Source organism: Chinchilla lanigera, unplaced genomic scaffold, assembly GCF_000276665.1.
Source record: "Chinchilla lanigera isolate Chin_1 unplaced genomic scaffold, ChiLan1.0 scaffold00070, whole genome shotgun sequence".
NCBI classification, from domain to species: Eukaryota; Metazoa; Chordata; class Mammalia; order Rodentia; family Chinchillidae; genus Chinchilla; species Chinchilla lanigera.
Window position 1 is genome coordinate 6274218 of NW_004955471.1, and position 24865 is coordinate 6299082.

The 24865-nt window shown below is 46.0% G+C and overlaps 1 protein-coding gene across 1 annotated transcript in view; it reads right to left on the minus strand.

Moving 5' to 3' along the window:
* The window catches only part of Gatb (glutamyl-tRNA(Gln) amidotransferase, subunit B), an 83629-nt gene that overhangs the window by 44191 nt on the left and 14573 nt on the right, over positions 1-24865 (minus strand). Inside the window, exons 3-5 of the mRNA XM_005400896.1 lie at positions 11224-11337; positions 7973-8171; positions 7414-7536 (exon numbers count right to left, since the gene is read on the minus strand). Coding sequence (XP_005400953.1) covers positions 7414-7536; positions 7973-8171; positions 11224-11337 — 436 coding nt within the window. The remainder of the gene's footprint in view (positions 1-7413; positions 7537-7972; positions 8172-11223; positions 11338-24865) is intronic.

Below are 24865 nucleotides of genomic sequence, written 5' to 3' on the forward strand. Positions count from 1 at the left end.
GGCTCATGAATGATTACGCGAAAACCCTCCAGAACTCTCGCATGGAATGTGGATTTCTAACGCTGATTCCAGGAGATTTATAGACAGTCCTTGAGAATTTACAGCTCAAGGGCGAGAGCTGAAACCTGGGCTCTTCCCCTCCTCCTCCCTCCAGGTCCTGTACTGCAATAATCTCTTCCTCCCGCACAAGGCTCCCGATGCTGCCTAAGAGCATAAGGATTTGCTGCACCAGAAGACAGGAAGCGGGGACGCAGCGGTGGGACTGAGGGGCTGACCCTGTCCTGGGGGGACTGTCCCTGCCCCTGAAAGCCCTTCCAGATCAGAAGCCGCAACCCCTAAGGAAGCAGCAGAATTTGTGGAGAGGACTAAAGACTCCTGAGGAAGAGAAGAGGCAAAAATCCCAAGACAAATAGAGAGAGGAAGATAAGAAATAACCACATTTCACACCTTATGAAGTAAAGCTCGGATTCTCTGTTCTCCAATTTCATTTAGAGAGTGAGAGGACTAAATGTTGGATTTTGTTTTTCTTTGTAGGTCCCGCCTCTTTTATATTAAAAAGTAATCCATCAAACCTGAGTGTTTTGAAGTGCCAAATAAATTCATTTTTGAGATTCTCCAACAAAATCATATTAAATTTAAAAAGTACAAATAAATTCCACGCCAAGAAAAGAAGCCCCCTGGAACGGGTTCTCGGTCATCCTCCAATCTGCTGAGCCGTGGCTCTCTCAGTCTCACCGCAGACGAGGGGATCCGCTCAGCTACCCTATGGCTCCGAAAGCCTGAGGACAGCTTTCAGCTGTTCTCCCCAGCACTGACTTCTCAACGTTTTTACAAAAACCCCGTAGCCCCTCATTCTAGATCACTCTGAACAAGCTGTGTGTTTCTGAGTCACAGGAAGTGCCCGGTTTGGGAACTGCTTGGCCAAGCTCCTGCGTAGATCGAGTCTTCGCTCCCAGCACCTCGGATCTGCCATCCTGGCCCAGGCCTCGGCACAGCAGGCCCAGCTGAGGGCCCACAGATTCCTGTCAGCCAGCAGGGCCCCTGTCCAGTCACACAGCTGGCTCTGACTCTCAGTGGCCGCAATGTGGCTTTGCCATCCCCGCCGCTCACTCGCTCAATGGCGGCTTTCACGGCATCCCCTGACCTGGCAGGCATGGCCTACATTTCCCACTCTGCATACCTTCCAGTCAGGGCAGCAGTGCGTAGACCTTCCTGTCTACTCCGCTGACGTGTTCTCCTCACCAGTGTGACTCTCCCTCTCTTCCCCCTCTGCTTGCCCCCCCCACCCCCCCCCAAGGTCCCACAAAGTGTTACCACCTTCTACCACCTCCTCTGTAAGGAGCCTCCTCTGGGAAGAGCACACAGGCCGTCCATGCTGAGGAAACCTCATCTCTAGGCTGAAATGGGAGGGCCCGGGTGAGGGACCCGGGTGAGGGGCCCGCGCTTTAAACACCTTCCTGCTTTCATGGACACTGCTCTTTCTCTCAGCCCTCCCCTGCAGCAGTCATCCATCTCTTTCTCAGCATCCCCTCGGCTGTGTTCAAAAGCAACAGTATTTCTCATTAAGAAAACAAACAAAAGCCAAAACACCTATTCCCCTGAGCCCAGTTCTCATTACATCAGTCATCCAGCTGCTATTTCTCTGCTCTCCTTCTCAAGAAATCCTCTCAAAACAAGTTCTGTTTGTTGCCCATATTGTACCCACATCTCAACTCCCACTGACTCCTAGGCCCACGTCAGCCTGGTTCTGTCCCCACCGCTCTGGTAATGCCCCTCTCTGAGGCACCAGCCACCTCCTGGCTGCCAAACTGACGGATGCAGGACACACTGTCTTCTGGTACTGGACACCTCCACGGCACATGGCTCATCCACTCATCCTCTCTTCCTGGGTATCTTCCTACCTCAGCTCCTCTGCCTGAGCACCACTGCTTGTTCTTCCTGTATTCTCTACTTCCATTTCATTTGCTGGTGCCTTCTTTTGTATCCAAACTCAAGGCTCCCTTCTCATGCTCTCTCTTCAGGGGTTTTAAACACAACCTTACAACCTCTGTGCTCCTGTTGGACTCAGGGTTTACAACGCAAAGGATTTAATACAGGACATATAATTTATAGGGATTATTTTATAATAGTCACCCAAAAAGTCAAATGCAAAAGAATGCAGGAGATCTGCCCACACAGCGGAGACCCAAAGAATCCGAGGGCCTGGATCCCACAACAATGTCCCTCACGAGTCCAAATGAAGGCCTGGAGCCCATGGCAATGTCTCATACAAGTCTGTAACAAGGATCTGCACTGGGAAGGCCAAAAGGTCAGTGGTGGAAGCTACAAGGTCTGTACCAGCGGGATGAAGGACCTGTGCCCGCAGCCTGAGGGATCTGCACTGGAGCCAGGAAGCAACCCTCAAGGTAACTGCAGCCATCCTCGGCAACAGCGAGGTCCTGAGCTTCTCCAATGATGAGAATAGCCGAGTTCACAGCAGGAAAGGCAGCACAAGCCTCTCCAGGAGAAACAACAGCACACCATCTTCCCCTCCAGATCTCCTTTTATGCTGCTGGCAACAACCCTCAGGTGGGCCCCTCCACACCCAGCACCGCACTGACTCCGTTCAGCTGGGTATTCCAATTTGACCACTAGTTGTCAATCCACCACAGCTCCTGACACTGAAATTTCCCTCCCTAGCCCAGACCTCTCCTCTGAGCTCCCCAGTAGACCTCGGCAGCATTTCAGTTTCCAAAACTGCATCTTAAGTGGCCCTTCACAGAGTCATTCTTGCCCTTATCATTGGACTGCGCTGCACATACCACCTTCCTCCTCAAATGTCCTGGAGCATTCTTGCTTCCTGTCTCCCATCTCCGCACCAGCCTGCTACAAATCCTCTTACTTCTACAAACTACCTTGAACCTCCCCATCTCTCCATCACCAGTGTCACCAGTGCTGTCCAACTGCGTCATCTTCTGTCTAAACTCCTGCAAGCCTCCCAAATGGTTTCCACACGTCTCTTCTCCTTCTGAAATCCACTTCCCGCAAGCATGCAGAGCGGTTTTCTAAAACATTATTAAGACTACATCATTCCCTTACCTAAGGCCCTTTCAGGGATCACTCACAGCCCCTGGGCTAAAAGCTACACTTCCTGGTATTACCTGTAATCTATCACCGGCCTACCTCCATGATTTTCCTCGATGCCACAGCTCCTTACGCGTTCTCCACAGTGCCCCAGTCACCTCAGTTACTTCAGAGCGCACACTGGGCTTTTCCTCAACTCGGGTCCTCTGCCTCAGCTGTCTCCTGGAATACTCATCCCCCGGCTCCATGCTGGCTGGACCTTCACGTCTTAACTAAATGCCACTGCTTCTGAGGGGCCAGAAAAGCAACACTGTCACCTTCCGAGTTACTCTGCGTCACACCAGCTCACGCATTTCCTTGAAGCACTCATCACTATAATGACTGTTTATTTGTTTACATGTTGGGCTTTCTCAAGCTCCATGTGGCAGGAACAAGGTGTTTCTCAGAACCTAGGGCTGAGTCTGACACATGGAGCTAGTTCAAAAATGAAACCTTGTTCAAGAACAGATGCCAGTGTGCTGGTATGTTCCTGAGCAAGGAGTAACCTCCATCTCACAGGAGGTTCCCCATAAGTTCTACATTTCTGTCTAAATAGGACTAATCTGCAGTTGAGATCATCTGGAAGGCCCATTAAACTCAGGAAAACGCGACGTACGCTGAGCTCTGCTCAACCAAATCTCTGTACTTGGGAGATAATTTTTTTTTAAACACAGGGAACCTTAAATTACTCACTTGCTTTTAAAAAGGAAACCATCTCTCACAATTTAGAATTCTAATTTGGAAGAGTGATAAAAGCATGAATTTTAGTCTCTTCCATAGAAGACCATACTACATCAATGCCTGAGAGGAATCATTTAGTACCCTGCAGTGTTAAAAGACAGTTCGCTAGCCTGGATTCAAATGTAGAATCAAACATTAACAAAAGACACTCTACCCAGTGAAGACAAAATACCTTTTAAACAAATTAAGTTAAATTGCTTCAAGTGCATGAAAGCCTTGCGAGTCAGGTTTGCTTCTGTGTGCTCTGTCCCACTGAGGGAGGGCCTGCATTCACACCTTGTGAGAACGCTACCCAGCTCAATTTCTGTCTTCTGGAAGCCAAGACTTCTAACAATAAAAACACTATACCACTGAGCACAGTGATAGAGTGCAGTCACATATCTTTTTTCTAAAACACATTCCCACAACAGAAATATAACATCAAGATAGAAAGCTGCTTCTGGGAACAGCAGGGGCCGAGGCTTTGGTAGGAAGGTCTGTCAAGCTATCTCATTCTGGTTCCTCAATACTCGCCAAAACTTAAATAACAAAACTTAGCAAAAAAAAAAGTGACTTTTTTGTTTTGGTATCGGAAGTTGAACTCAGGACATTGCACTTGCCAGGCAGGTGCTTGTGCCACTGAACTATATCCCTGGCCTTTTTTTTTCTTTTGTAGTGCTGGGAGTGGAATCTCACAGTATCTCACACATGCCAGTTAAGTGCTCTACCTGAGCTCCATCCCACGCTGAAAGTGACTAAATGTTATTGAACGTATTTCACTAAGCGTATCCATCCAAATGAGTGGTGATGCCATAAAAGCAATCCCATCCTACTTACTACTGTTAATAAAAGCATTTACCCAGCACAGGCTTTTTGCCAGGCCCCGTGCTGTCCTACATACATTATCACCTTCACTGCCTACAATGCAGCTTTCAGGACAAAGCCGCTTGGACATCCCTCGGCATTCAAACTTAGCACTTCCAAAATCAAATTCCAAACTTTCTTGCCCAAAGTCATGCCTCTGACTTGTTCCCTCAACTTTACCTGGTGATGCTGATGACTTCCTTTGCTTTTTGACTTCTCCTTTTCTCTTTCCACACACAATTATTTGGAAGTTTCTTTTATAAGTGTAGAAAGTGAGGGTCAGAAAAATTGAATCATGGGCCCACGTTTCTACGCCTAGAATTTCGCAGGCAGGATTCCAACCCGTGTCTGGGACCTCCGAGTCCTGGGCACCATGACATACACTGCAATTCTGCCTCACTAAGCAGGCGTCTCTGAGTCACAGTAACTCGAGGAAGCAGTAGGCTTCCTGCTTCAAGAAAGTGCTCCTGCAGTCAGACACACCAGGGCTCAAACCCTAGCTCCGGTGCTGTCGGTGAGCCTCAGGCAAATAAGCCAGCCTACCTGAGGCTCAGCTGCCTCACCTGTAGAACAGGTATGACACCACCTGTTTCCCAGGAAAGCTGTAATGTTTGAGATGATAAATCAGCTTTTTAAAATGCTCACTGAACTGACAAGCACCTATTCAAGTTCCAACTGACAGGTATTACCACCGCTGAAACTGAGTAGGCCTACTTCTGCCTACATTCAACTCAACACACTGCTTTGAGGACCTCAACAGCGGCAAATGACTTGGAACCTGGCTGAGCTGGTCCACGCTCATTAGCAAACCTACTGGAAATGCAACCAATTGCAGCCTAGAACAATGTACACTTCCTTCTAAAAGCACCGCGGCCACCAGTCCTCACTGTCCCACTTTCGGGTGACCTCAGCTCCCAAGCTGCGATCTCCAGTGCTGACCAGCGGCCCTATGGTGGTGGGAAGAGGAGTAAGCAAAGGAGTCTGGCTGCTAAATGCTAACAGCACCACTGAGAAGCCGGCTCCCGCGGACTCCAGGCAGACCTCAGCTCCCCACAGCACTGCAGAACCACCAGAGCCACTCAGCGGCTGTGCTGAAGCAAAACTGCTGGATCTGAGTTTAAAAGAAACAAAAAGTGTCACAACAAATGAGATTTAATGAGCACTCTCAGCTGTCACTGACTCACGAGTTCTTGCCATGATGGTTTATCTCTTGGCAAGGACCCAGATGGGACTATTTCTCAGCTAACAGGTGGCTTGTTTATTATTCCACAGGGTATGCCGGAATCACAGTGATTCTGGGTAAGAATGGAATAATAAAAACTTTTAAAGCGATAATCAATGCTTACCGCATTAATGGATAACTGTCCAACCTGTCTATATTTCATTTATGTGCTGTGCATAAAAAGGCAGCATGAGTGATAAATGGAAAACGGAGAATTCTCCGACTCTGAGTCTCATTTCTGTGAAGGAAACTCGTAGGCAGCTAACCTTTATGTCACTCAAACTCATGTGGCTGTTTTTTCAGTCTTTAAAGAAGAAAACAGCAAGTAAGCAAGTACTGTCTTCACATTCGACTTGCACCAGGGCTTTGATGTTATAATTTGTTGCTTGTAAGACATTCTATGTGACAAATATGACACTGCCAATTCAGAAGTCGCTCTGTAACACACAAATACACGATGTGACGTGGTAAGGGTGTCCACAGTACTATGAGCTGGCGGGAAGATGACCACCTTCATCCGTGAGACTCACCGGGCACACAGGGCGACCTCTGCATTGCGTGCAATGAAACACATGACTGTAAATTCAGAGCCTGTGTGCTGCGAGGATGATGGAAACTTTTAAAAAGCACAGGAGAATGAAAACAAACACAGACCATCGGGGAGATTAGCTTTTAGGGGCTTAAAGGAGGACAAAAGAGCCCTGGGCAGAGACCAATGAAGCAAAGCCATGAAGACACTGAACTTGATCAAGCTTATGATTCTACATACGGTCTACAAAGGTCTAAAATGTCTAGTCTGCTTGGTTCTGAAGAAGACAAGTGTTTTTTTGAGTTTCCTACTTTATATCTACTGAATTTAAGATCTGATCTAAGGAGAAAATTTTTGCAATGCTAATCTTGGCTCATAGCCAATATAATTTGGCTTCAGTTGCATGTGGATGAAAATTCTATTTTTAATTATCATTTTAACTGTACAAATTTATGGGATATGTACGATAACTTGATATACGTAGTAGCCAAACTGGGGTAGTTCACCCTTCATGGATGAAAATTCTACAAAACAAAGAAAATAAACAGATTTCCCCAAAGTAGCAACTAGTTATCTGTAAGAGAGAACTCACAAACTAAGAATTATCCTTGAAGAACGGGGTCTTCTTTCTGAGAAAGATGTAAGTGTTCACACACATTATTTTGAGCGTGTTTTGAATCCCCACAGCTTTGAGGTAAGAACCTGGGGGCCGTATGGAGTCCTGTGACTCACGGTCTTGGGCTCAGTATCTCCGCGTGGCTGTCTGTTAGTGTCTCTATTTGGTTTGGGGCTCAGAAAGGAGGCCAAGAAAAATTCTGAAGACAAAAAAAAAAAAGCAAGGAGGAATGGAAAAGGATGAGAACAGATGTAAACAACTTCAGTATACAAGATGCCACAAAGTAAAACTCAGGGGCAAACAGACCCAAGAAGGAGAAAGGGAGAAGGTACCACAGGAGGCCATGCCGCTGGCTTCTACCTGCCATGTTTGCCTGGCTGGTCCCCAGGGCTTGGAGGATCAGCTGCAGCTCCTTGACGACTGCGGCCGCCTCTTCTCCACAGGACAGGTCGGGCTCCATGACCACTTCCAGGAGGCCAACTCCTAGCAGAAAGAGGCACAGTCAGCCTGGCTGGGGCTCACCAGTGTCACCAGCAGGTAAAACCCTGCATTAATGAAGGACTCTCAAAGTGGTTCTAGTCTCGACACCGGTTCTCTCTTTCCCTCCACTTTTTGATTCTTAACTTTGGATCACTTGTTTTAATGTTTGCTTAAGGATATCCAGCACTGGATTTGTGGCTACTGGCTAAGCCTGTCTGATCTGAAAGGTGAGTCACTGGCCAGCCCAGCAGTAATCATACTTTAAGCCATACATTCTCATTGGCTCTGCCAATACTAACAGATACTTTGATCTCCTCCTGTCAGACTCTAGTGTGTGCTTTCAGCTGGTTTGGGAAAACTCTAGAAAGGAAAAAAAGGTGCCTAAAATCCAAGGACTGAGGGGCCTAGAAGCAAGGCAATGAAAATACTCAGAGCCTACCCGCCCTGTTCAAATCAATGAGTGTCTGGGACCTCAGGTCGTCGTGGAGGCTTTTGCCGCTGTCTTGCTCCAACTGGATCTGCTTGATCCTCACCGTCTTGGTGGCCATGTGACTCCACCTATTCCCCACAAACACTCCATACGACAAGCTCCCATTGGCAGCAATCGGGAGCCTCTGCTGGGTGATCTGGTACCCTGCCTGCATGCAAGCAAACAACAGTTACAGTCACCACCCCAGGCCCAGAAGCTGGGTTCCAGCCTACAGTTCCCTTCAGGGTCACACAATGAAGGGCTTACTTGGAACAAAAACAACAGAACAAGAATACAAGAAGAAAGATTAGTTCATGCACTGCTGCCATAATTTAAAGACACTGCTTCCGGCTCTTCCCATCGCCCCTCACCTCCCCCAAGCCCTTCACCCCCAGTAACACCGCAATTACAACATGAATCGCATCTTCCTCACAAAAGTGCCATTTTTGAGAATAACAATAATCTCACTGTCAGGAGCCCCTAAGAGAAGAATTTACTGTTTTCATTTAGCTCATTAGCTGCACTCTGCATCTCATTACTGGGCTCCTGACAGAGCCTCCTTCGTAGGAAACGCTGGCTAAGCACTTCGCCCATCTCTGCTCAACACTGCGGTAGCCGGTGCCAGCGTGATGAAGCGAGTTTGGTTCTACTCCTTTGGCCCTCGCTGACCCAGCTTCCCTTGTTACTCTAGCCAGAAAGTGCTGTGGCGCTGCTCACACTCAGCGCTACCACGCTGGAGGCCCTGGACCTCCTTCTACGTGGAAAGGAGAGCTGCTTTCCCGTGCACGCATGCATCAGCAGACATGAAGAAGGCAGCAGGTCAATGCAGAGGATCGGAGAAGAACAGAGGACAAAGGCTAAGTCACCAGCGGCATCTGCTTGGGGGCTCGACACACTTCCCAGTATGTCACACTCGTGTGTGAGCCCATGACCGCCAGGGGAAGCAGGACAATCACAGAAGGGCCACAGCCTCGCCCACAGCCACACACTGATCTAGGACGCCTCCGGGTCAGCATGTCAACCCAGATGCCCCGGCTCCAGTCTGGACTCCTCATCACTAGGGCAGGCAGTATTTTTTCAAGCTTAACTCCATCAGAAATGCTGGCGGGCTGGTCAAAGCAGTGTGCTTAGTGCCACCTCAAGGATTTCTAATCCAGTAGGTCTGGCGTGGGGCCTGAGAATGATTCTTCTGACAAGATCCCACATGCTGACGATGATGCCTCGGGGCCACATTCCGACTCCATTTTCCACACTGAGAGAGGAAGTCTCAATTTGCAAAATGATGAAGTGTGATCAAAATATATGGTGAATGTTTTCATTTGTTTAAAAAGAATGTGTTACAGTAAGATACCACGCCATAAATTCCCCTCAAAACAGTCCCTGTCACTCCAGCCACACCAGTCCCATCATTCTTAGCACTTTCTGAAGTACTGGAAGTCCTCTTCTGTGAGTGAGTGTCCTTATGCAGTATGGTCAAAATATGGTGAACCTGGCTGCTAAGAGTTATCCGATGGAAAAACAGGCTCATAAAAACATCACAATGTGCCCTCATCCGCTTCATTCACTGCGTCTCGTCCTGTGTCCTTCCGGCTCTTTTCCGAAGTCAGAATGACTGAGGGGCGAATGTTTCGAATCAGTTCAGGATGTCAAAGCAGCCAAAACAGAGCAGCTAAAGATACTCATAAATGAGGACTCCCAGAACTGCTTCAGAAAGTCGCCAGAGAGAACCACGGGATCTTGTGTTCCAAGAAATGGCTGGTATCTTGAGAAGGATTAATGGTACTGTATCTTTTGCTGAAATGTGTCTTTAAATTTAAACACTGACTGTATTTTTCATCACACAAATTTGGATTGGGTTGCCAGATAAAATACAGGATACCCTATTAATTTTAAATTTCAGATAAGCAAACACACACTTTTTTAGTATAAGGACATCCCATGTAATATTTGGCAACACCAATTGCAGATTATCTGAGCTACATGTGTCAGAAAGAACAGAAGGTCATAAATAATCAACATATGTTATGTTTGTCATATTGGTAATGCTTCCACCTTAACCAAACTGGTTATCACTATTAGAAGAAAAGGGGAACTGGGGATGTAGGCCAGTGGTAGAGCACTTGCCTACCATGTACAAAGCCCTGGGTTGATCTGCAACACTGGAAAAATAACAAAAGAGATGAAGAGGGGCAGGGGATATAGCTCGGGGGCACAAGTGCCTGCCTGGCAAGTGCAAGGTCCTGAGTTTGATCCCAGGTACCAAAAAAAAAAAAAAAAAAAAATAAACAAAGAAAATGATAAAAAGTAGTTTAATTCGTTTCAACCTACAGAGTCAAACTTGCTGAAAGGCTAGTAGCTGGAGGGGGCAGAAGCTCCAGGTGGAGAATTAGGGTCTTATTTGTATAGTTTTTATTTGTTCCTGCCTTTACCCACTAAAAATCAGCTCCCCTCAATCTTTAGTTCAAGGAACGTCAAGTGAGGTGACATTATCACTTGTGTTTCTAAATCTAAAGGAGAGTCTTACTTACTATTAGAGGCTCAGATCAAACGACACATTATTTTGGGAAACCCATTCAACATTTCAGTTTTGTTCCAGCTCAGTATTAGGAAAAACTGTCTCTCATTCACACCGGCATCTCTTAAAAAAAAAGTTTCCAGTTTTAAGAAAAAAGCAGGCGAATACTGAGCCTCCTGCTCAGCCAATTACTGCTGTTCGTGCCTGTCTCAGGTTCATGTTTCTGCTTACTACTGTCCACTTACTTGCTCCTTGGGAGATGACAGAAATGTCTCTAAAGCAGATAGCTCTGTTATAGAGAACTTCGCCTTTAACGAGAGACACTCTCACAGTGTCTACAGAGCAACAGTGGGCAGCAACCGTCCATCAGCCACAGGCTTAGCCTTTGTCCTAATAGGCAATTAGCACCAGACTCCCCGGCCGGACCGAGCCTAACAACACGGGTTTCCTCGAGTCCCCGTTCAATTAGGAGCGAGCCACCAGAAGCATGAGACTAAGCAAGGAGACAGCAATCAGGACAATTGCATCCAATCTGGCGAACATCAGGGGGCACCCGCCTTCATCAGGGCTGGGCCGAGCTTCCTGCTGAGACGGCCAGAGTGGGATAGAAAACAGCAGAGGCGCAGCCCTCTCCCTCCCTCCGGCTCCCCAGGCGGGGCTGCCCCAGCTCTGAAGACTTCTGGGGGTGACCACAGAGCCTACTTACAGGGAGGTCCGCGTAGAAGTAGTGCTTCCTGTCAAACAGGGACTTCTTATTTATGCGGCAGTTCAGGGCCAGGCCTGTCATCACTGCCGCTTCGACGCACCTCCTGTTGAGCACCTACAGAAACACCACACACAAGCTCCTCTCAGGACCAACGGCCGCACAACGGCTTCTCCCACGCCAACAGCCTCCCCAGTATCCAGCGGGCTCTTTGGCAGGCACTAGCTCTATTTCTCTGCGCGGGCAGCTCTGGTTCACAGCTGTTTGTGAATCAGGAAAGTGATATAAAAAGGAACGTGCACGTGGCAGGGGGTCCTGTGGGCACTTCATTAGCGGCTGCACTGGGGACTCTTCACCCCAATAGCTGGCATCAAAGTTAGGAAGAGTCCTAGAAGGGCTTCCGAGGAGCGGTAACTACATGGCACAGATCTCTGCTCACTCCCTGTGCACACAGAGCCAGGGGCAGAGGCAGCATGCGGGGCAGGGGCTCCTGAGATGGGGATCCCACAGGTAGCTCCACAAGCCACCTAGGGACGGGTAAATGGTCAGGCACTGGTGGCACCCTTGAGCCTGAGAGTGGTGGCATTACTAACAGAACACAACTGAATTCCTGAGAAATGCCACAAGCATTTCTTCAAGACCTGGGGATGTGGCCCTGTCACCTCCGTTCTCTGCCTGGGACTATGACTGGGTGTCAGAGCCACATTCCTGTCCCACTTGTGTGTGTGTAGGAGCTCCTGGTGTCCCTAGGTCTCCTCTGGACCACAGTATCCCCTCTGGTCTATGCTGGGCCAAGAGATGGCTAAGAAATGTCCCAGCCCCGGAGGACACGAGCAGTTCTTGGCACCTTTGTGAGTCTGGAACCAGCTAAACACAGACAGCTAACATGTGAGAGGATAAGGAGGGTCAGTTCCCTCACGTCTGTACGAGGGAGTTAGCACCTACCTTGCAGAATCAAGCGGACAGAGCAGAGCACAGAACATCCAGAACATCCTATTGCAGGGACTCAATACATAGTTCTTGCCATTCCACTTTGGGGGGATTTGTGAGAATGTGCTGATGGGTAAGATCTGTGTCTCTACTTCATTACAATATTTATAACGTTCTTTAGCATATTTAACTCATCTAATATCACACATATGACGTATATATTAGTATTTTTATCTACTACTTACATAGATCAGGCTTTCAAGGGAAGCGTATTTCACATTCACTGTTCTATTTCAGCTTTATACCAACGCTATGAAGAAGTTAGTATTATTTCAACATTTCAGAAAAAGAAAAACTAAGACTCAAAGTTGACTACGAGACTTGCCCAGGGTGGCAAATGATGAAGCTAGTTCTGACAGCCCTGAGGGGTGAGAAGCAGTCTCCGTGCTTCACAGACTAGCTCTCGGGGGTGGAGAGGCGCAAACTGACGGATGAGACACAGGTTTCAAGAATAAACTACGCCAAAATGTAAGAGGAGTCTCTATTTAGTGCAACACACGACCCCCAAGAGAAGCACACACACATCTACCCCTGGTGACAACATTACCACCCTTCCCTTTCGGAACCCAGGTTTCAAATGATACTATCTCACAGCTTCTATTCTGAGTTCTTCACTCTGAGCCTAATAACCTGGTCAGCTCCACTGCAAAAACGGTTTTCAGAAGAGATGTGTGTGGGGAACACGATGCTCCCATTATTGGTGTTTTTACTTGCTAATGTGTGCCATTTCACCCAACAGCAGTTACTGCAATACAAACAGTGCTGGTGGGGAATCCCTCCAAGTCTTAGCCTGGTGACTGGGGTCACAGCACCCGGAGCATGGATGGGGTCCTGGCCCCGTGCTGTGCTCTTCCAGGGGCTGGGCTGTGGTGAGGGCTTGGTCTGCTCCGACTCTGCCTTCTCACTCCCACCATTTCTCTAACCACTGCTTCCACTCTCACTCTGGCTCAGTCTGCCCCTCTGGGGCCAAGCTGCTTCCCCCTTCTTGGTCTGAAGAGAACTCAGGTCATTGCTTCTTTGCGGGCATGCATAATCCACTGCCTGTGCTTGGCACCTGGAGGGAGTTTGGAGCTGTGGGTGATCACAGAGTCTCACTGGGTCTAGGTACACCGGCACTCGATAAACCATCAGTGTCCAAAGAATAAGAGTGCAGTAAAACAAACAAACATTAGCGCAATGCTGAATATACTTTAATCTTTCTCTCATGATTTAGAGGGCTTGAAGTGCCTCGGGGTCAGAATTATAAGCATCAATCACTACCCCACTACAGTCGCACAGAGGGGCTAGTAAACAGAGAGTGCCAGTTAAAAGAATGCCAAGAAAAGAGAATTTATTATGATCTGAATCAAGCTGCTTCTGACAGATGGAGGTGCAGGTCAGCATGTTCCGAGGAGAGGATGCAGGGCTGGAAAATTCAACTCAGACCGTCTTTGCTCCAAAACATTTCTTGAATGTCTGTGATGTTAAACATTAGAGATCTAGGGAGAAGGAGGACCTTGTCCCTGCCCTCACTGAATCTGCAGTGGTGACACAAACCCACCACCATCTCCAACACGCTTTTTAATCTTCCACACTAGGGTGATCCTGCAAAAATGGATCTGGTGGCATTTTGTTGTCTGCTACAATGGCTCCCAAAGGCCCTGGGACAGAGGCCAAGCTCTCCCACGATCTATCCCTCTCCTACGTCTTCAACCTCATCGTCTACTACGACCCTCCGCACACCCTGGTCCAGGTCTCCTGTACACACCCATAGATCTGGCCTTTCCCTTCTAAACCTGCGATGTTACCTCCTCTCTTCGGCCTCCACCCTTCTCCTTCCTGTGTACCCCGGGTGAGCTTCTACCACTTCTGTTCGTGCTTTTACCACCGTGCACTGAACTGCTCACTTGTATTTCCAGATGGTTATAAGCCTCATGTGGATGGGAGCTATTGTGTATCCTCAAATCCCTGCAGCCGATGCGGAATCTGAGAGTGCATGTGATGCTTGGTTCCTGCGTGTGGAACTCCAGTGCGGAGGAGGAAGGCGATGCATACTCGTGAGAGGTTTCAGGGAGACAGAAGTGATCCTTTAAAGTGTTACTTGCTACTTGCTGGCCTCTACTTGTCTCTGGAAGTTCTCCAAGTAACAACGGCGTGTTCTGTATGTGAGGTGCAATGTGACCAAAGGGGCATACCAGACTGTTCTTTGTAATTAATTTGAGTGACTACGAAGGACCACAGGGTCATGCTGATGGTTCTCATGTGGAGGAGACCGATGATCCTTGGAACTCACACACATCTTTTTCAACTGGCCCTTTAGAACCCTCCCTTTGGCCTAAGGTGTGATCCGCAGCAGCGCCCACTCTGCACTAGCACGTGTCAGGAGGGATGCTCTGCACACCGCTTACAGTTGGCGTTTGGGCTTCCTACAGTCTGGGTAGAAACTGCTACGATCTTCATCTTACAGATAATAAGGGAAGCACAGGCAAGGTGACACATTTTCTTTTTATTGTTAAGGAAGTCAGACTCCTCACCCAGGGTCTGGACCATTACACTCTATTTTGAATCTCCACAGTATAAAGTGTATTAGTTTTAGCTCTCAGGGCTACCAGCACCACGCAGCCAAAACTCCAGAACAGCACCTCACATCCTACCCGACACAAGGCAGATGCTGTCCAATGTTTTACTTCTTGCCGCATTCCATCTCTACGGGTCTGTTTCCAGATCCTGAGCTTCCAGACAGCAGCTACTGTGTGCTTTTTACCGTCCTGGAAATCTGACACCCGGTCCTCTCGGGCTTGTGGAGGTTTGGTAGGGGGTGGGCCTATAGGTTTTCTCAATTAGTAGAGGATGTTCTGTGGCTAGACTCCTCAGCCAGGCTCACCAAACGGTTTATCTACTAGGAGGTTAACTATTGCATTTCCTCAGAAGATGAGAAAGCCGTGACAGGCAGAAGTGGGAGATGAGATAAACAGATGGTGGAGGGTCAGGAATTTTCATGACCGCGAGAGAGAAACTGGGCAGACTGTGGCCTTGAACAGGGTTTCAGGCTGCTGATGGTGAGTGGGAGTAGTGAGTGGTTTTCAGAAAGAACCATGTACTTGGCTTGCTTGTAAAACATGAGCAGCGCTGCAACCATCACTTAAAATACATCCAGTGGATAAGAGTGTAAACAACCCAGAAACGTGCACGAGACCTCCAAGGAGGTACAGCGACCCCAATTCGAGAAAATCTTCCAGCTCTGAGGCTCATTTAGCCTAACCAAACAAACACGTGCTGACCGCTGAGTACGGCGGCAGACCATCACTTGAGGACAGCCCCAAACACATCCAGGTAATTCTCCAAGCGCCACACATCCTACGCCTTGAGGCATCTTCATTTTCCCCCTTCCTCCCACATCCTCCAGGATCATTAAACCGGAAGCCTCCTCTGCCTCCAGTGTCTTTCTGAGACACTGGACGGTGACTGTCTCAAGGGATCAACCTGCTCATGAACTTCCACTACCTAAACTACTCCACCGTTCTCAGTCACCCAAGGCATGTGTCCCAATGCTCAGCAGAAACTTCCCGCCCTCGGTGATCTAGCCTGCTGCTTCTGTGGCTTCCTTTTCCTCCACTGGCCCTAACTCAGCACTATCATGTAGCCAAGCCTCAGACGTGCTTTTGTACAAACAGTAGCTGCTGATGGTGAGGCCCTTCTTCACCTGCTTATGCCGGATCTGGGCAGATGGCAAGACGCTCAGCTGTTACCTTCCTCGTGAGATCCTTCCCGCCACCACCCTGTCTAGGTGTTCCTTCCTCTCAGCTCCCAGGGCACTGTCTCCACACCAGCCTCGGCTCTCTCAGGGCAACTGAGTCACCTGCCTTATTCTTCTTTGCCCCACCATCTAAACACAACAGCAAGCTGATTACACATTACCTGAGATAGCGGAGTGACAACATTTCTTTTATCAACGCCCAAAAGACTGTACGCTATGAAAGTAAAACTGCTATAAAATGTATTGATTGGGAAGAGGAAACCACTGAGGACCTTCTCAGCAGGTTCTCAACAGCAGGAGCCTACTGTCATCCGAGGGCTGGAGGGTCAGGGGAGAAGCACTGTACGTGGAGAGCGAGGATTGGTGCCACCAGAGGAGGCTGCAAACACGGCAATCTGTCTCCCGAACGCTGGAGCCATGGTGGGCCCCGCCACCACCAGAGATATTGGCAGAGGCAGACGGGAGAAACAACCCATAGGTTCCTGTGCCAGAGCCTCCTGTCGGCCCAACCCAGCCAGAAGCCAGCTGACCTGGGCACTGGGATCTGCACCAGGAGGCCCAGATCTGGGAAACAATGGGCCAGGACTACACAGCAAATAGGACATGTCCTTTGAAAAATAACTAACCAACCATGAAATGCTGCCTCCCTCAAGTACGACCAGGCAACATAAAACTGTAAACGCTGTGGGTTCCTTCTTCACATATTGGCAGCTGAGAACTCTGAAATGCTACTGATTTTTAAGGAACATTTGTGATTAACTTGAACTGAGCTCTAAATCTACATTAAACACTAGGAAAAGATTTGCTAAGAAAATTAACAGAATAGAGATTATATAATCTATTTAAGTTTTTAAAAAAAGTATTCTCTAGTATTTGAGCATTTCACATTTTTTTTTTGAGTTGGGGTCTCAGTTCAGACTGGCCTTGAAATCATTATGTAGCTCAGGCTGGAGAACTCTGAGTGATCCTCCTGCCTCAGCCTCCTGAGTGCTGGGATTACAGGCATGCACCACACCATGTCTGGCCTGAAAATCTACTGATTAAAAAGAAATCTATTTACTGAAGCCAGACCATGGGACCTATACTGGGAAATATTTTGGGATGTGGTTCCAAGGAAGAAAACTGTATGTCTTTCAAAATAGTCTGCAATTCACACCATTTCTCTGCCCTTCCTACTTTGTTCTCCACTGGGGAGCCCACAATGCTATATGGCACCCAAAAGTCCAGTGAGCATCAGAAAATCCTTACGAAGTCCAGGTGACATGACAGGCTGATATCCTACATGAAAATACAGTTGACAATTCCTCTAGCTCATTAACACAAACACTGTAAGGTAGTGTTTTCCAAAAATCCCGAACGGCAATTATTCTGTCAAGTTTGTGCTATATATTTATGACAAATCTGAAAATTAGGTTATACCACAGTAACTGTTTTAATTTATGGAGAGAAAGTAATTAAAACTTATTAAGTCAAAATAAAGCGATAAAGTGGGCTTTTATCTTACAGCTAGTCATAAATTTGCTTCAAAGTATAAACTCCCTCTGATTCATATTCAAAGCAAGTTACCACATGATAAATTTTCATTCCTGCAGAGAAAAGGTCCATTCTCTCTCCCCACCCACTTCCCACTGAGTCCTTTTATTTTCACCCAAAACAAATGGAAAACTTCTTGTGCTGTAATAATTACGCATGCCGAAACTGGACAGTTATGACAATTTTTAAAAGTGGAATTTCATCACCAAAATTACTATCTTCACTGAGTAAATACATTTAGAGGGGCCAGAATGTGATTAAGAAGTACTAGTTTTACGTGCATATTAAACATATATGTGAACAGATTCACATAAATATGTATATTCCTTTATGTCGAAACACAGGCATTCCCTCTTTTATTTAAGTCCTATTTTAACAAGGGGAGAAAACCAAGTACTCATCACCTAGGCAACACTTCCTGGTCAAACAAGAGAGGTGTGGTCAGCAGTTTCCGTGTCTTTCAGCTCCAAGGGCGCCTCTCTATTCCCAGCCCACTGTGCCAATGCCATCCCCATGGTCAGAACCAAGGGAAAGAATATGTTCCTACCTAGGATGCACCCTCCTGTCTCGGCCTACCCGGCAAGTTCACGTGGCTACCGCCAGTGCCTAGAGTTCCCACCACGTAAGGCTGGAGACAGGCAGCCCATACAAGTACGTTTGGGCACTGGAACCATCTCTCTTCCTTGCCACGGACTACTAGACTGTGTCAGTCATTTGGCATAGTCAGTCCTGGGCCTGGTCTGACCTGGGTAAGGAGTTCTCACAGGACACAACCTGGCTTCTTTGGATTTCACTTTGAGGTTGGAAGTCAGTGGCCCAACTACTATAGTACTAACTAGTTCCTTGACAGGAAGGTTACAGAACATGTGGCAACCAGTAAAATGCAAGACTGTGTGTGTAGGTTAACTGGTCTGTTTTCTCTTTCCCGTTGCAGTCCCAGTTGTTATTAATCTGGCATTACTCAGTGGTGATTAACCTGACCTTGGAGGAAACTTTTACAATAAACAAACTAAGGTAAAACAGTCAGCGAGACCTGAAATGAGCCCTCACGCCTACTATTTAGTAGCTGTGAACTCTTCCGCAAATCACCTAAGCTCTGCTAGGCTTTAGTTTCCTTAACCGCTAAGGGAAGACCAGTTATTTTACAGATTACCCTGCCTATAGATTAAACAAAGTAGCTGCACCTTGGTAGACATTTAGTAATACTAGTTTCGGAATGAAAGTGTTAGTAAATGCAAGTGTTCACCTCAGTTAAACTCCCAACATACAAACTTTTTTAGGAGGCCAGGGAATCTAACGAGGAAAGGTCTAAGCAGCTCCACAGATCCATTATCTGGATTTACAGTCCAAGGTAAGGCACAACAGATGCTGAAATTATGTAGTATGTCAACATAACATTTCCTCCTTAAATGATAACCAAAACCTTTTGTGATAATTACTGTGTTATCTCCAGTGGAACAGACACCATATTTCTTAATGTGTCAGGAAGCTCACACAGCTTCATTTTCTCTATTTTATAGTGAAGCAAAATTGTTCTGGGTAATGTCACATGCTCGTCAATGTCTGGAAAAAGCTCTCATTCTCAGGTGAAAGAAACACGCTTCTATCAAGCTAAACCGTTATAAACCAGCTAACTGACCCCACCATTACCCTCACCTCACTGTAGCCCACCATATCCGTGGTTTCCCATCTTGTAAGGAAGTAGCTACTTTTGAAATTTTGTGAGTTGATGAAGAAGAGATAGATGAAGGCAACAAAGGAATGAAGTTTTTTAAAAAAAACACTACCGTCAACAACAAAATTATTCATTGTGAATAAAACCTTGGGATGGGGCCAAGATGTTTAATGAATAAACATTTCCTTCTACTTCAACATCAAATATTTACATTTCTCTTGTTCAGAACTTTAAAAAGTACTTAAATGCTAAGAAGGCTCCTCCCTTTTAAACTGCCCCATACTGAAACACAGTTGGTCTTTTTTTCTGAGCTGCTGTACAATTTACCGACGAGACTCTATACCTGGAATGACTTGATGGGAATGACAAATTGTTTTCCAAGAAACATTAATTTCATGACTGAGATGCCCTAATGATCTCAAATGAGATCTATTTTCTTCTGTATGGGAAGGTTAGCATTAAGCTGAAGGATCTGCCTATTGCTGAGAAATGAAACAAGTGGCCTAAACCCAGCAAATCCGAAAGAAGAAAAGCATAGGGTGCATGGATATGGTGGAACAAGCTGGAACAAGGCCTATGGACACCAAAGCAACTTCTTAGAGACACAGGTCATTCCAGCCAAAGTACACCTGTTCTGTTCATCAATCTTCACAGGAGAATTTATTAACACAGATATCTTTTTTAAGGAAGGCAACATTATCTTTAATTTTACATATCAAATAGGAACACACCATCTTGTCCAGCCTTCCTGCCAATCCAAGCAATCACAGCATTTAAAAGGAAAAGCAAGGGGGAAAAAACAAGGCCAAACTTCCATAGGGGAAAAATTCCTACTCTGCTTTAACAATAGATAACAAGATAAAATATCTGACCAGATATTTAAAAACTATCAGTATAATGGGAAAGGGAAAATGAAAAGCAAGAAGAAGGCAGAGAGAAGGCCAGGGAGTGTTATGGCTTGTGTCTAGCTGTCTCCCTAGAGACCCCTGCTGTCAGAGGTGGACTTTTTTAGAGGTGGCTGGATCTAGAGTTTGTGATTCTGGAATTGATCCATGGCACAATGCTAGACTCAAGGGCACTAGGATTAAGGCCGTGAGTGCTGCCCACCATGAGCAGCCTGCATAAGGTAAAAGGGATAGAAAGAGCTGTGGTCCACCCTAGTTGCTCTACTACTTTCTGCAAGCCATGAGTGTTTCTCCTCTGTGAGGCCTGTCTGCCAACCACCTTGCCTTGGAGCCAGCTAATTAGGGACTGCAACCTCTTGAAACTGTGAGCTAATTAAATCTTTCCTCCCTTAACTTGGAGTGTCAGATATTTTGTCTCAGAAAGGAGAGAAAAGTAAGACAATAGGGAGGAAGAGGAAAAGAGAAAGAGAAAAGGAAAGAAACAAAACATGAGATCATAGGGATATGACAACTGAATACAATGTGTAACCTTTGATTGGGTACTGGATTGGAGGGAAAATAAGTGCTAATACAGATACAGATGTGGAAACTTAGATATGAATAGTGTATCAATGTCAGCTGTCCTGAGTGTGACCATTATACAGGGATCCATATAAGAGAGCATTGTTGTTCTAGGAGACAGATATCAGAATATCCGGAGATAAAAAGGCTATGATGTTTATAAGTTACTCTCAGATGGCTCATCCAAAAGAGGAGGCACCGAACAACCTAGGTGCAGGATCAACAGTCACTGTACTATTCCTTCTATGAATTGTTTCTAAATAAAAAATGCAAAGAAGGGGGAGAGAAGGGGTAGCTAATTCTCCCACCTGTGAGGATGGTGAGACGTGAGATCTTTCCACACAAATCTCAAGGAATATATTAACTACAAAGAGGGGATACAGAGCCCGGAGGGGCAGGTGCTGTTTAAACTGATGCTAACTCATAATCTACTCAGGTACTGGAAGCTTCCATTGCCTGTTGCTAAAAGTCACTGTAGAAAAGAAAATACTCTATATGGTAATTAAATCTATCTATCTATCTATCTATCTATCTATCTATCTATCATTCATCTATCTATCTATCTATCTATCTACCTTTCCTCATGTTAGAAGTACAATAAAGTCCTTACCGGACACATTACGGTATAGTTAGTAAAGTATGGTGCAACCCTCTTAGTAACATGTTAAAAAGATATGTGAATAGGGAATTCTGTAATAAAATGTCTGTATCAAATAAAGCCCACACACAAACACCATATAATCAATTATATCTTTTCTAGTTGACAATACCTTTAACTTCCCCCAAAATTGTATGTCTATTTTTCTATTAATGCTTCCATTCTTTTGCTTCACTATGCAGATTTCTCAATTTGTGCTTCTCTAAAAGAAACTACGATTGAAAGCATTACAGTGATTGTTCCACTGTTGTGAATATAGATACCACTTATGCTGTTTCAGGAGACTGTTACCTGTTTACCACCTCCCCTCCCTGCCCATCCCAACCGGCCACTGTGAAACAGAAGTTTCTGTGTTCGTATTTTACGATGGATAACATCAGTATTATAACAATACCAAATAAAATCTAGATCCCGCTTCCAGTTTATAAAGTGCTTTCACATTATACACCAAGTTCTCGGCAGAGATGTAAAGCACAGAAGAGGATATGCAGTAAGGTATCAGTAAACGAGGCAGCTAGATGACGGCGAGAAGTAAGCACATGTGATGAGTGACTACCGGCATCTTAAAGGTTTGCAAGAAGCTATAAAGGAAAAACTCTCTGGTTATGTTTTGTTGGAGATGAATAATTAGCAAATATTGCAGAAAGAAATGCAGTCTGGTGCTTTATGCTAAGAATGGGAACCAGGCAATTCTCACATCTATTTTAAGCTGAGCTCCTGACCTCCCTGTATCCTTGGGTAAATCAATCAGGCCCTCAATTTCTTTGCCTATCAACTGGGGGTGGAGCCCCTGATCTTATTCACTGGGAGGGAAGTGGCTATGAGTTGGCAAATATCACTGAAAATTCAAAACACGATTGACGACCACAGATTTCTGCCTGTCTGTCTCCTGTGAGGAAGCTACAGAGCTTGACATGCAGAGCATGACAAAGACTCTTAATTGATTATGCTTCTTGCTTCTGTACTTGTGGAAGGAGATTCATGCATCAAAATCTGGAAAGGAACTGTGTAGGGCTCCTGGGGATGTTAATGTATTTTGATTCATACTTCATGTACCTGCTCCAGTGCCAGTCTTTGTTACAACAACGCACCCAGAAATGGCAGGCTGGGGAGCACCGGGCTCACTAGCAAGAACCCTCTGCCATGAGGAACAGAATGCTCTTCTGAAGAGCCCAGCCTGACTACTTCTGCCAGAATCACCAAGCCTACGCTTGTCTCTGGAATGCCAATGGCAAAGTGATTTCTGAACTTTGCCAAGATTTGAAAAAAGAATGAAGGGAAAAAATTCCCCAAGATGCTGCAGTAGAGAAGATGCCCAACTCTTCCTCCACCCCTTACATACTGAATGTGAAGCGGAGAAGATGTAAACGTGGCCAGCTAAGCAAGGCCCATCCCAAAGGCCTCGGATGGTCCAGTGGGGTGGGCCTTGCTTAGTCTTACAGACCACGAGTACACTCTCATGTTGTGGACAAAGAATTCCAGAGAACCCACCCAGCAAGGTGTCTCACAAGTCCTTCCAGACATGATGCAAGCACTACAACTGGCTTCATGCTTTCTCTTTTTGAGAATCCACTCACACAGCCACATGATCTTATGTGGCAGAACTTTGCTGCGCCATATTCTCTTATCCCCAAAAAGGGACTGACATTTCTGACAAGCAACTTGGGAAAGGGAACTGAACATCAGCCACCTCAGCAGAGCATTTCTATCACAGGAGTTTCACTAAATCATTAGAACAAAGCCCGTATGAATTTTTTTGATCAGCAGTCCCAGAGAGGTGATGTAGTTTGATCTGTTCTGGTCACGTGCTAAGTTTTGTACAGAAACAAGCTCTTCTTCACAAATGAAGGCCTACAATTCAGGAGAACTGAGGTCAACTTACATAAAAAGTATCGCATAGAAACCATTTGGCTACATATTAAATTGCATTTGCCAATCAAGCTTTCTTATCAGTAACAAAACTGATGTGTTCATCCCCACCTGTCTGACTTCTATTTTGATTTCTCAATTGGTTCTGATTCAAAACAGAAGGGAGTATTATTTTTTATTGGATCCTAAACCCGGACCATATTTCCCTGGAAATTTTTTTCTCATAGCCGTAAAACCCACCTAGAAACCCCCACAGCATCACAACGAAGCTGTAAAGCAGAGGAACCCAAGAGGGTAGCTCCATGCCCAGGTATGCCATTCCTGGGAGGGACAAGCTTTTCCTGGTCTGCTGCAATTTTTTAAGTTCTGGAACTGTCCGTGGAAGAAAAATGAATGGTACCCAGCTGCATGATTTCAGGCTGCATTTTATTATAGGCTTCTAGTATAAATCACCAGAACAAAGCCTGTATGAGTTACTCGAATGCTGGAGACAGAAATAGTGTCACAGAACACGGTGAAGTGTTTTTTTCCAAAAAAACTCTACATATTTATATCAACAAAAGACCCCTAAGCTTTTGTTCTCCCAGGTACCTTCGATAATATGTTTATGTTGTATTTTCTATCTACTGACACCTCCTTGTCTAATTTACAGATTTCTTTTGCAGGGATATGCAAGATTCATTCTGAAAATGAAGAGATCTAGGTATGGCACTACCCTTTCTAACAAGGGCTTGCCATTTTTGTGTTCAATGTCTCATCCAAAGCCGTATTTTAAGTGGAAAAGAAAACAGTAAGGACATGTATAAATGGGAAAAAGGCCCTTTCTAAATACAACACTGTAGGTTTCCTGGGAAGATGAGCATACTGCCTGGAGATGTTTCACTATCAAAAAAAGAAAGCACAGAATTCCCAGAAATATAAGTGAATCTGAGAGGTATTCCGATATCCAGGAGACTTACCTGGGGACCAGGCCAGATGAGGTCCCTCAGATTTCCCAGAACTGGGGAAAATGAACTCTCAAAGTCCTTACTAATTCCTCCCACTAGCATCAGCAACTCCTCCCAGTGTTATGGCATTGCTTTTTCTTACTCTTGGAGTGGAATTACATGACAACATCATTTCCACACAGAGGTTAGGGGAATGATTCATTAAAGATGAGGCTTTGTCTAAATGGTCATTGCTATAGTTAGGGTATAAAATGTCTTCTGAAGGCCAGCGTGTTAAAGGCTTGGTCCTCAGCTTGGTCTGATTGGAAAGTCACAGAATCATTAAGAGGTGTAACTTAGGGGAACATTTTAGGTCCCTGGGATGTGCTTCTCTCACTCCTTGGCTGCCCTGGCGTGAATGGACTTCCCCCACTATGTGTTCCTGCCATGATGTTCTGCCCTACCACAGGCCCAAAGCATGGTCAAGCGAACATAGATTGAAACCTCTGAAAATATGAGCCACAATAACCCTTTCTTCTTTCTAAGTTGATTTTTTCATGTCCTTTGTTCTACTACTATAGAGCTCGCCAATACACTCACCTTAACAGCAGTATGTGAGTATGTACATCCTTGCACATCTACAGGGACTGTGGCAAGAGCAAAGATAAGATGCTACACAGCGCACAGATCTCTGCTTTGGCTGACATGAAGACCCACAATACATACAGAACAACTGCAGCAGTTAAAAGGGAGCAAAGGAAAAGGGAACTAAACGGAAAGGAAAAGATGCCT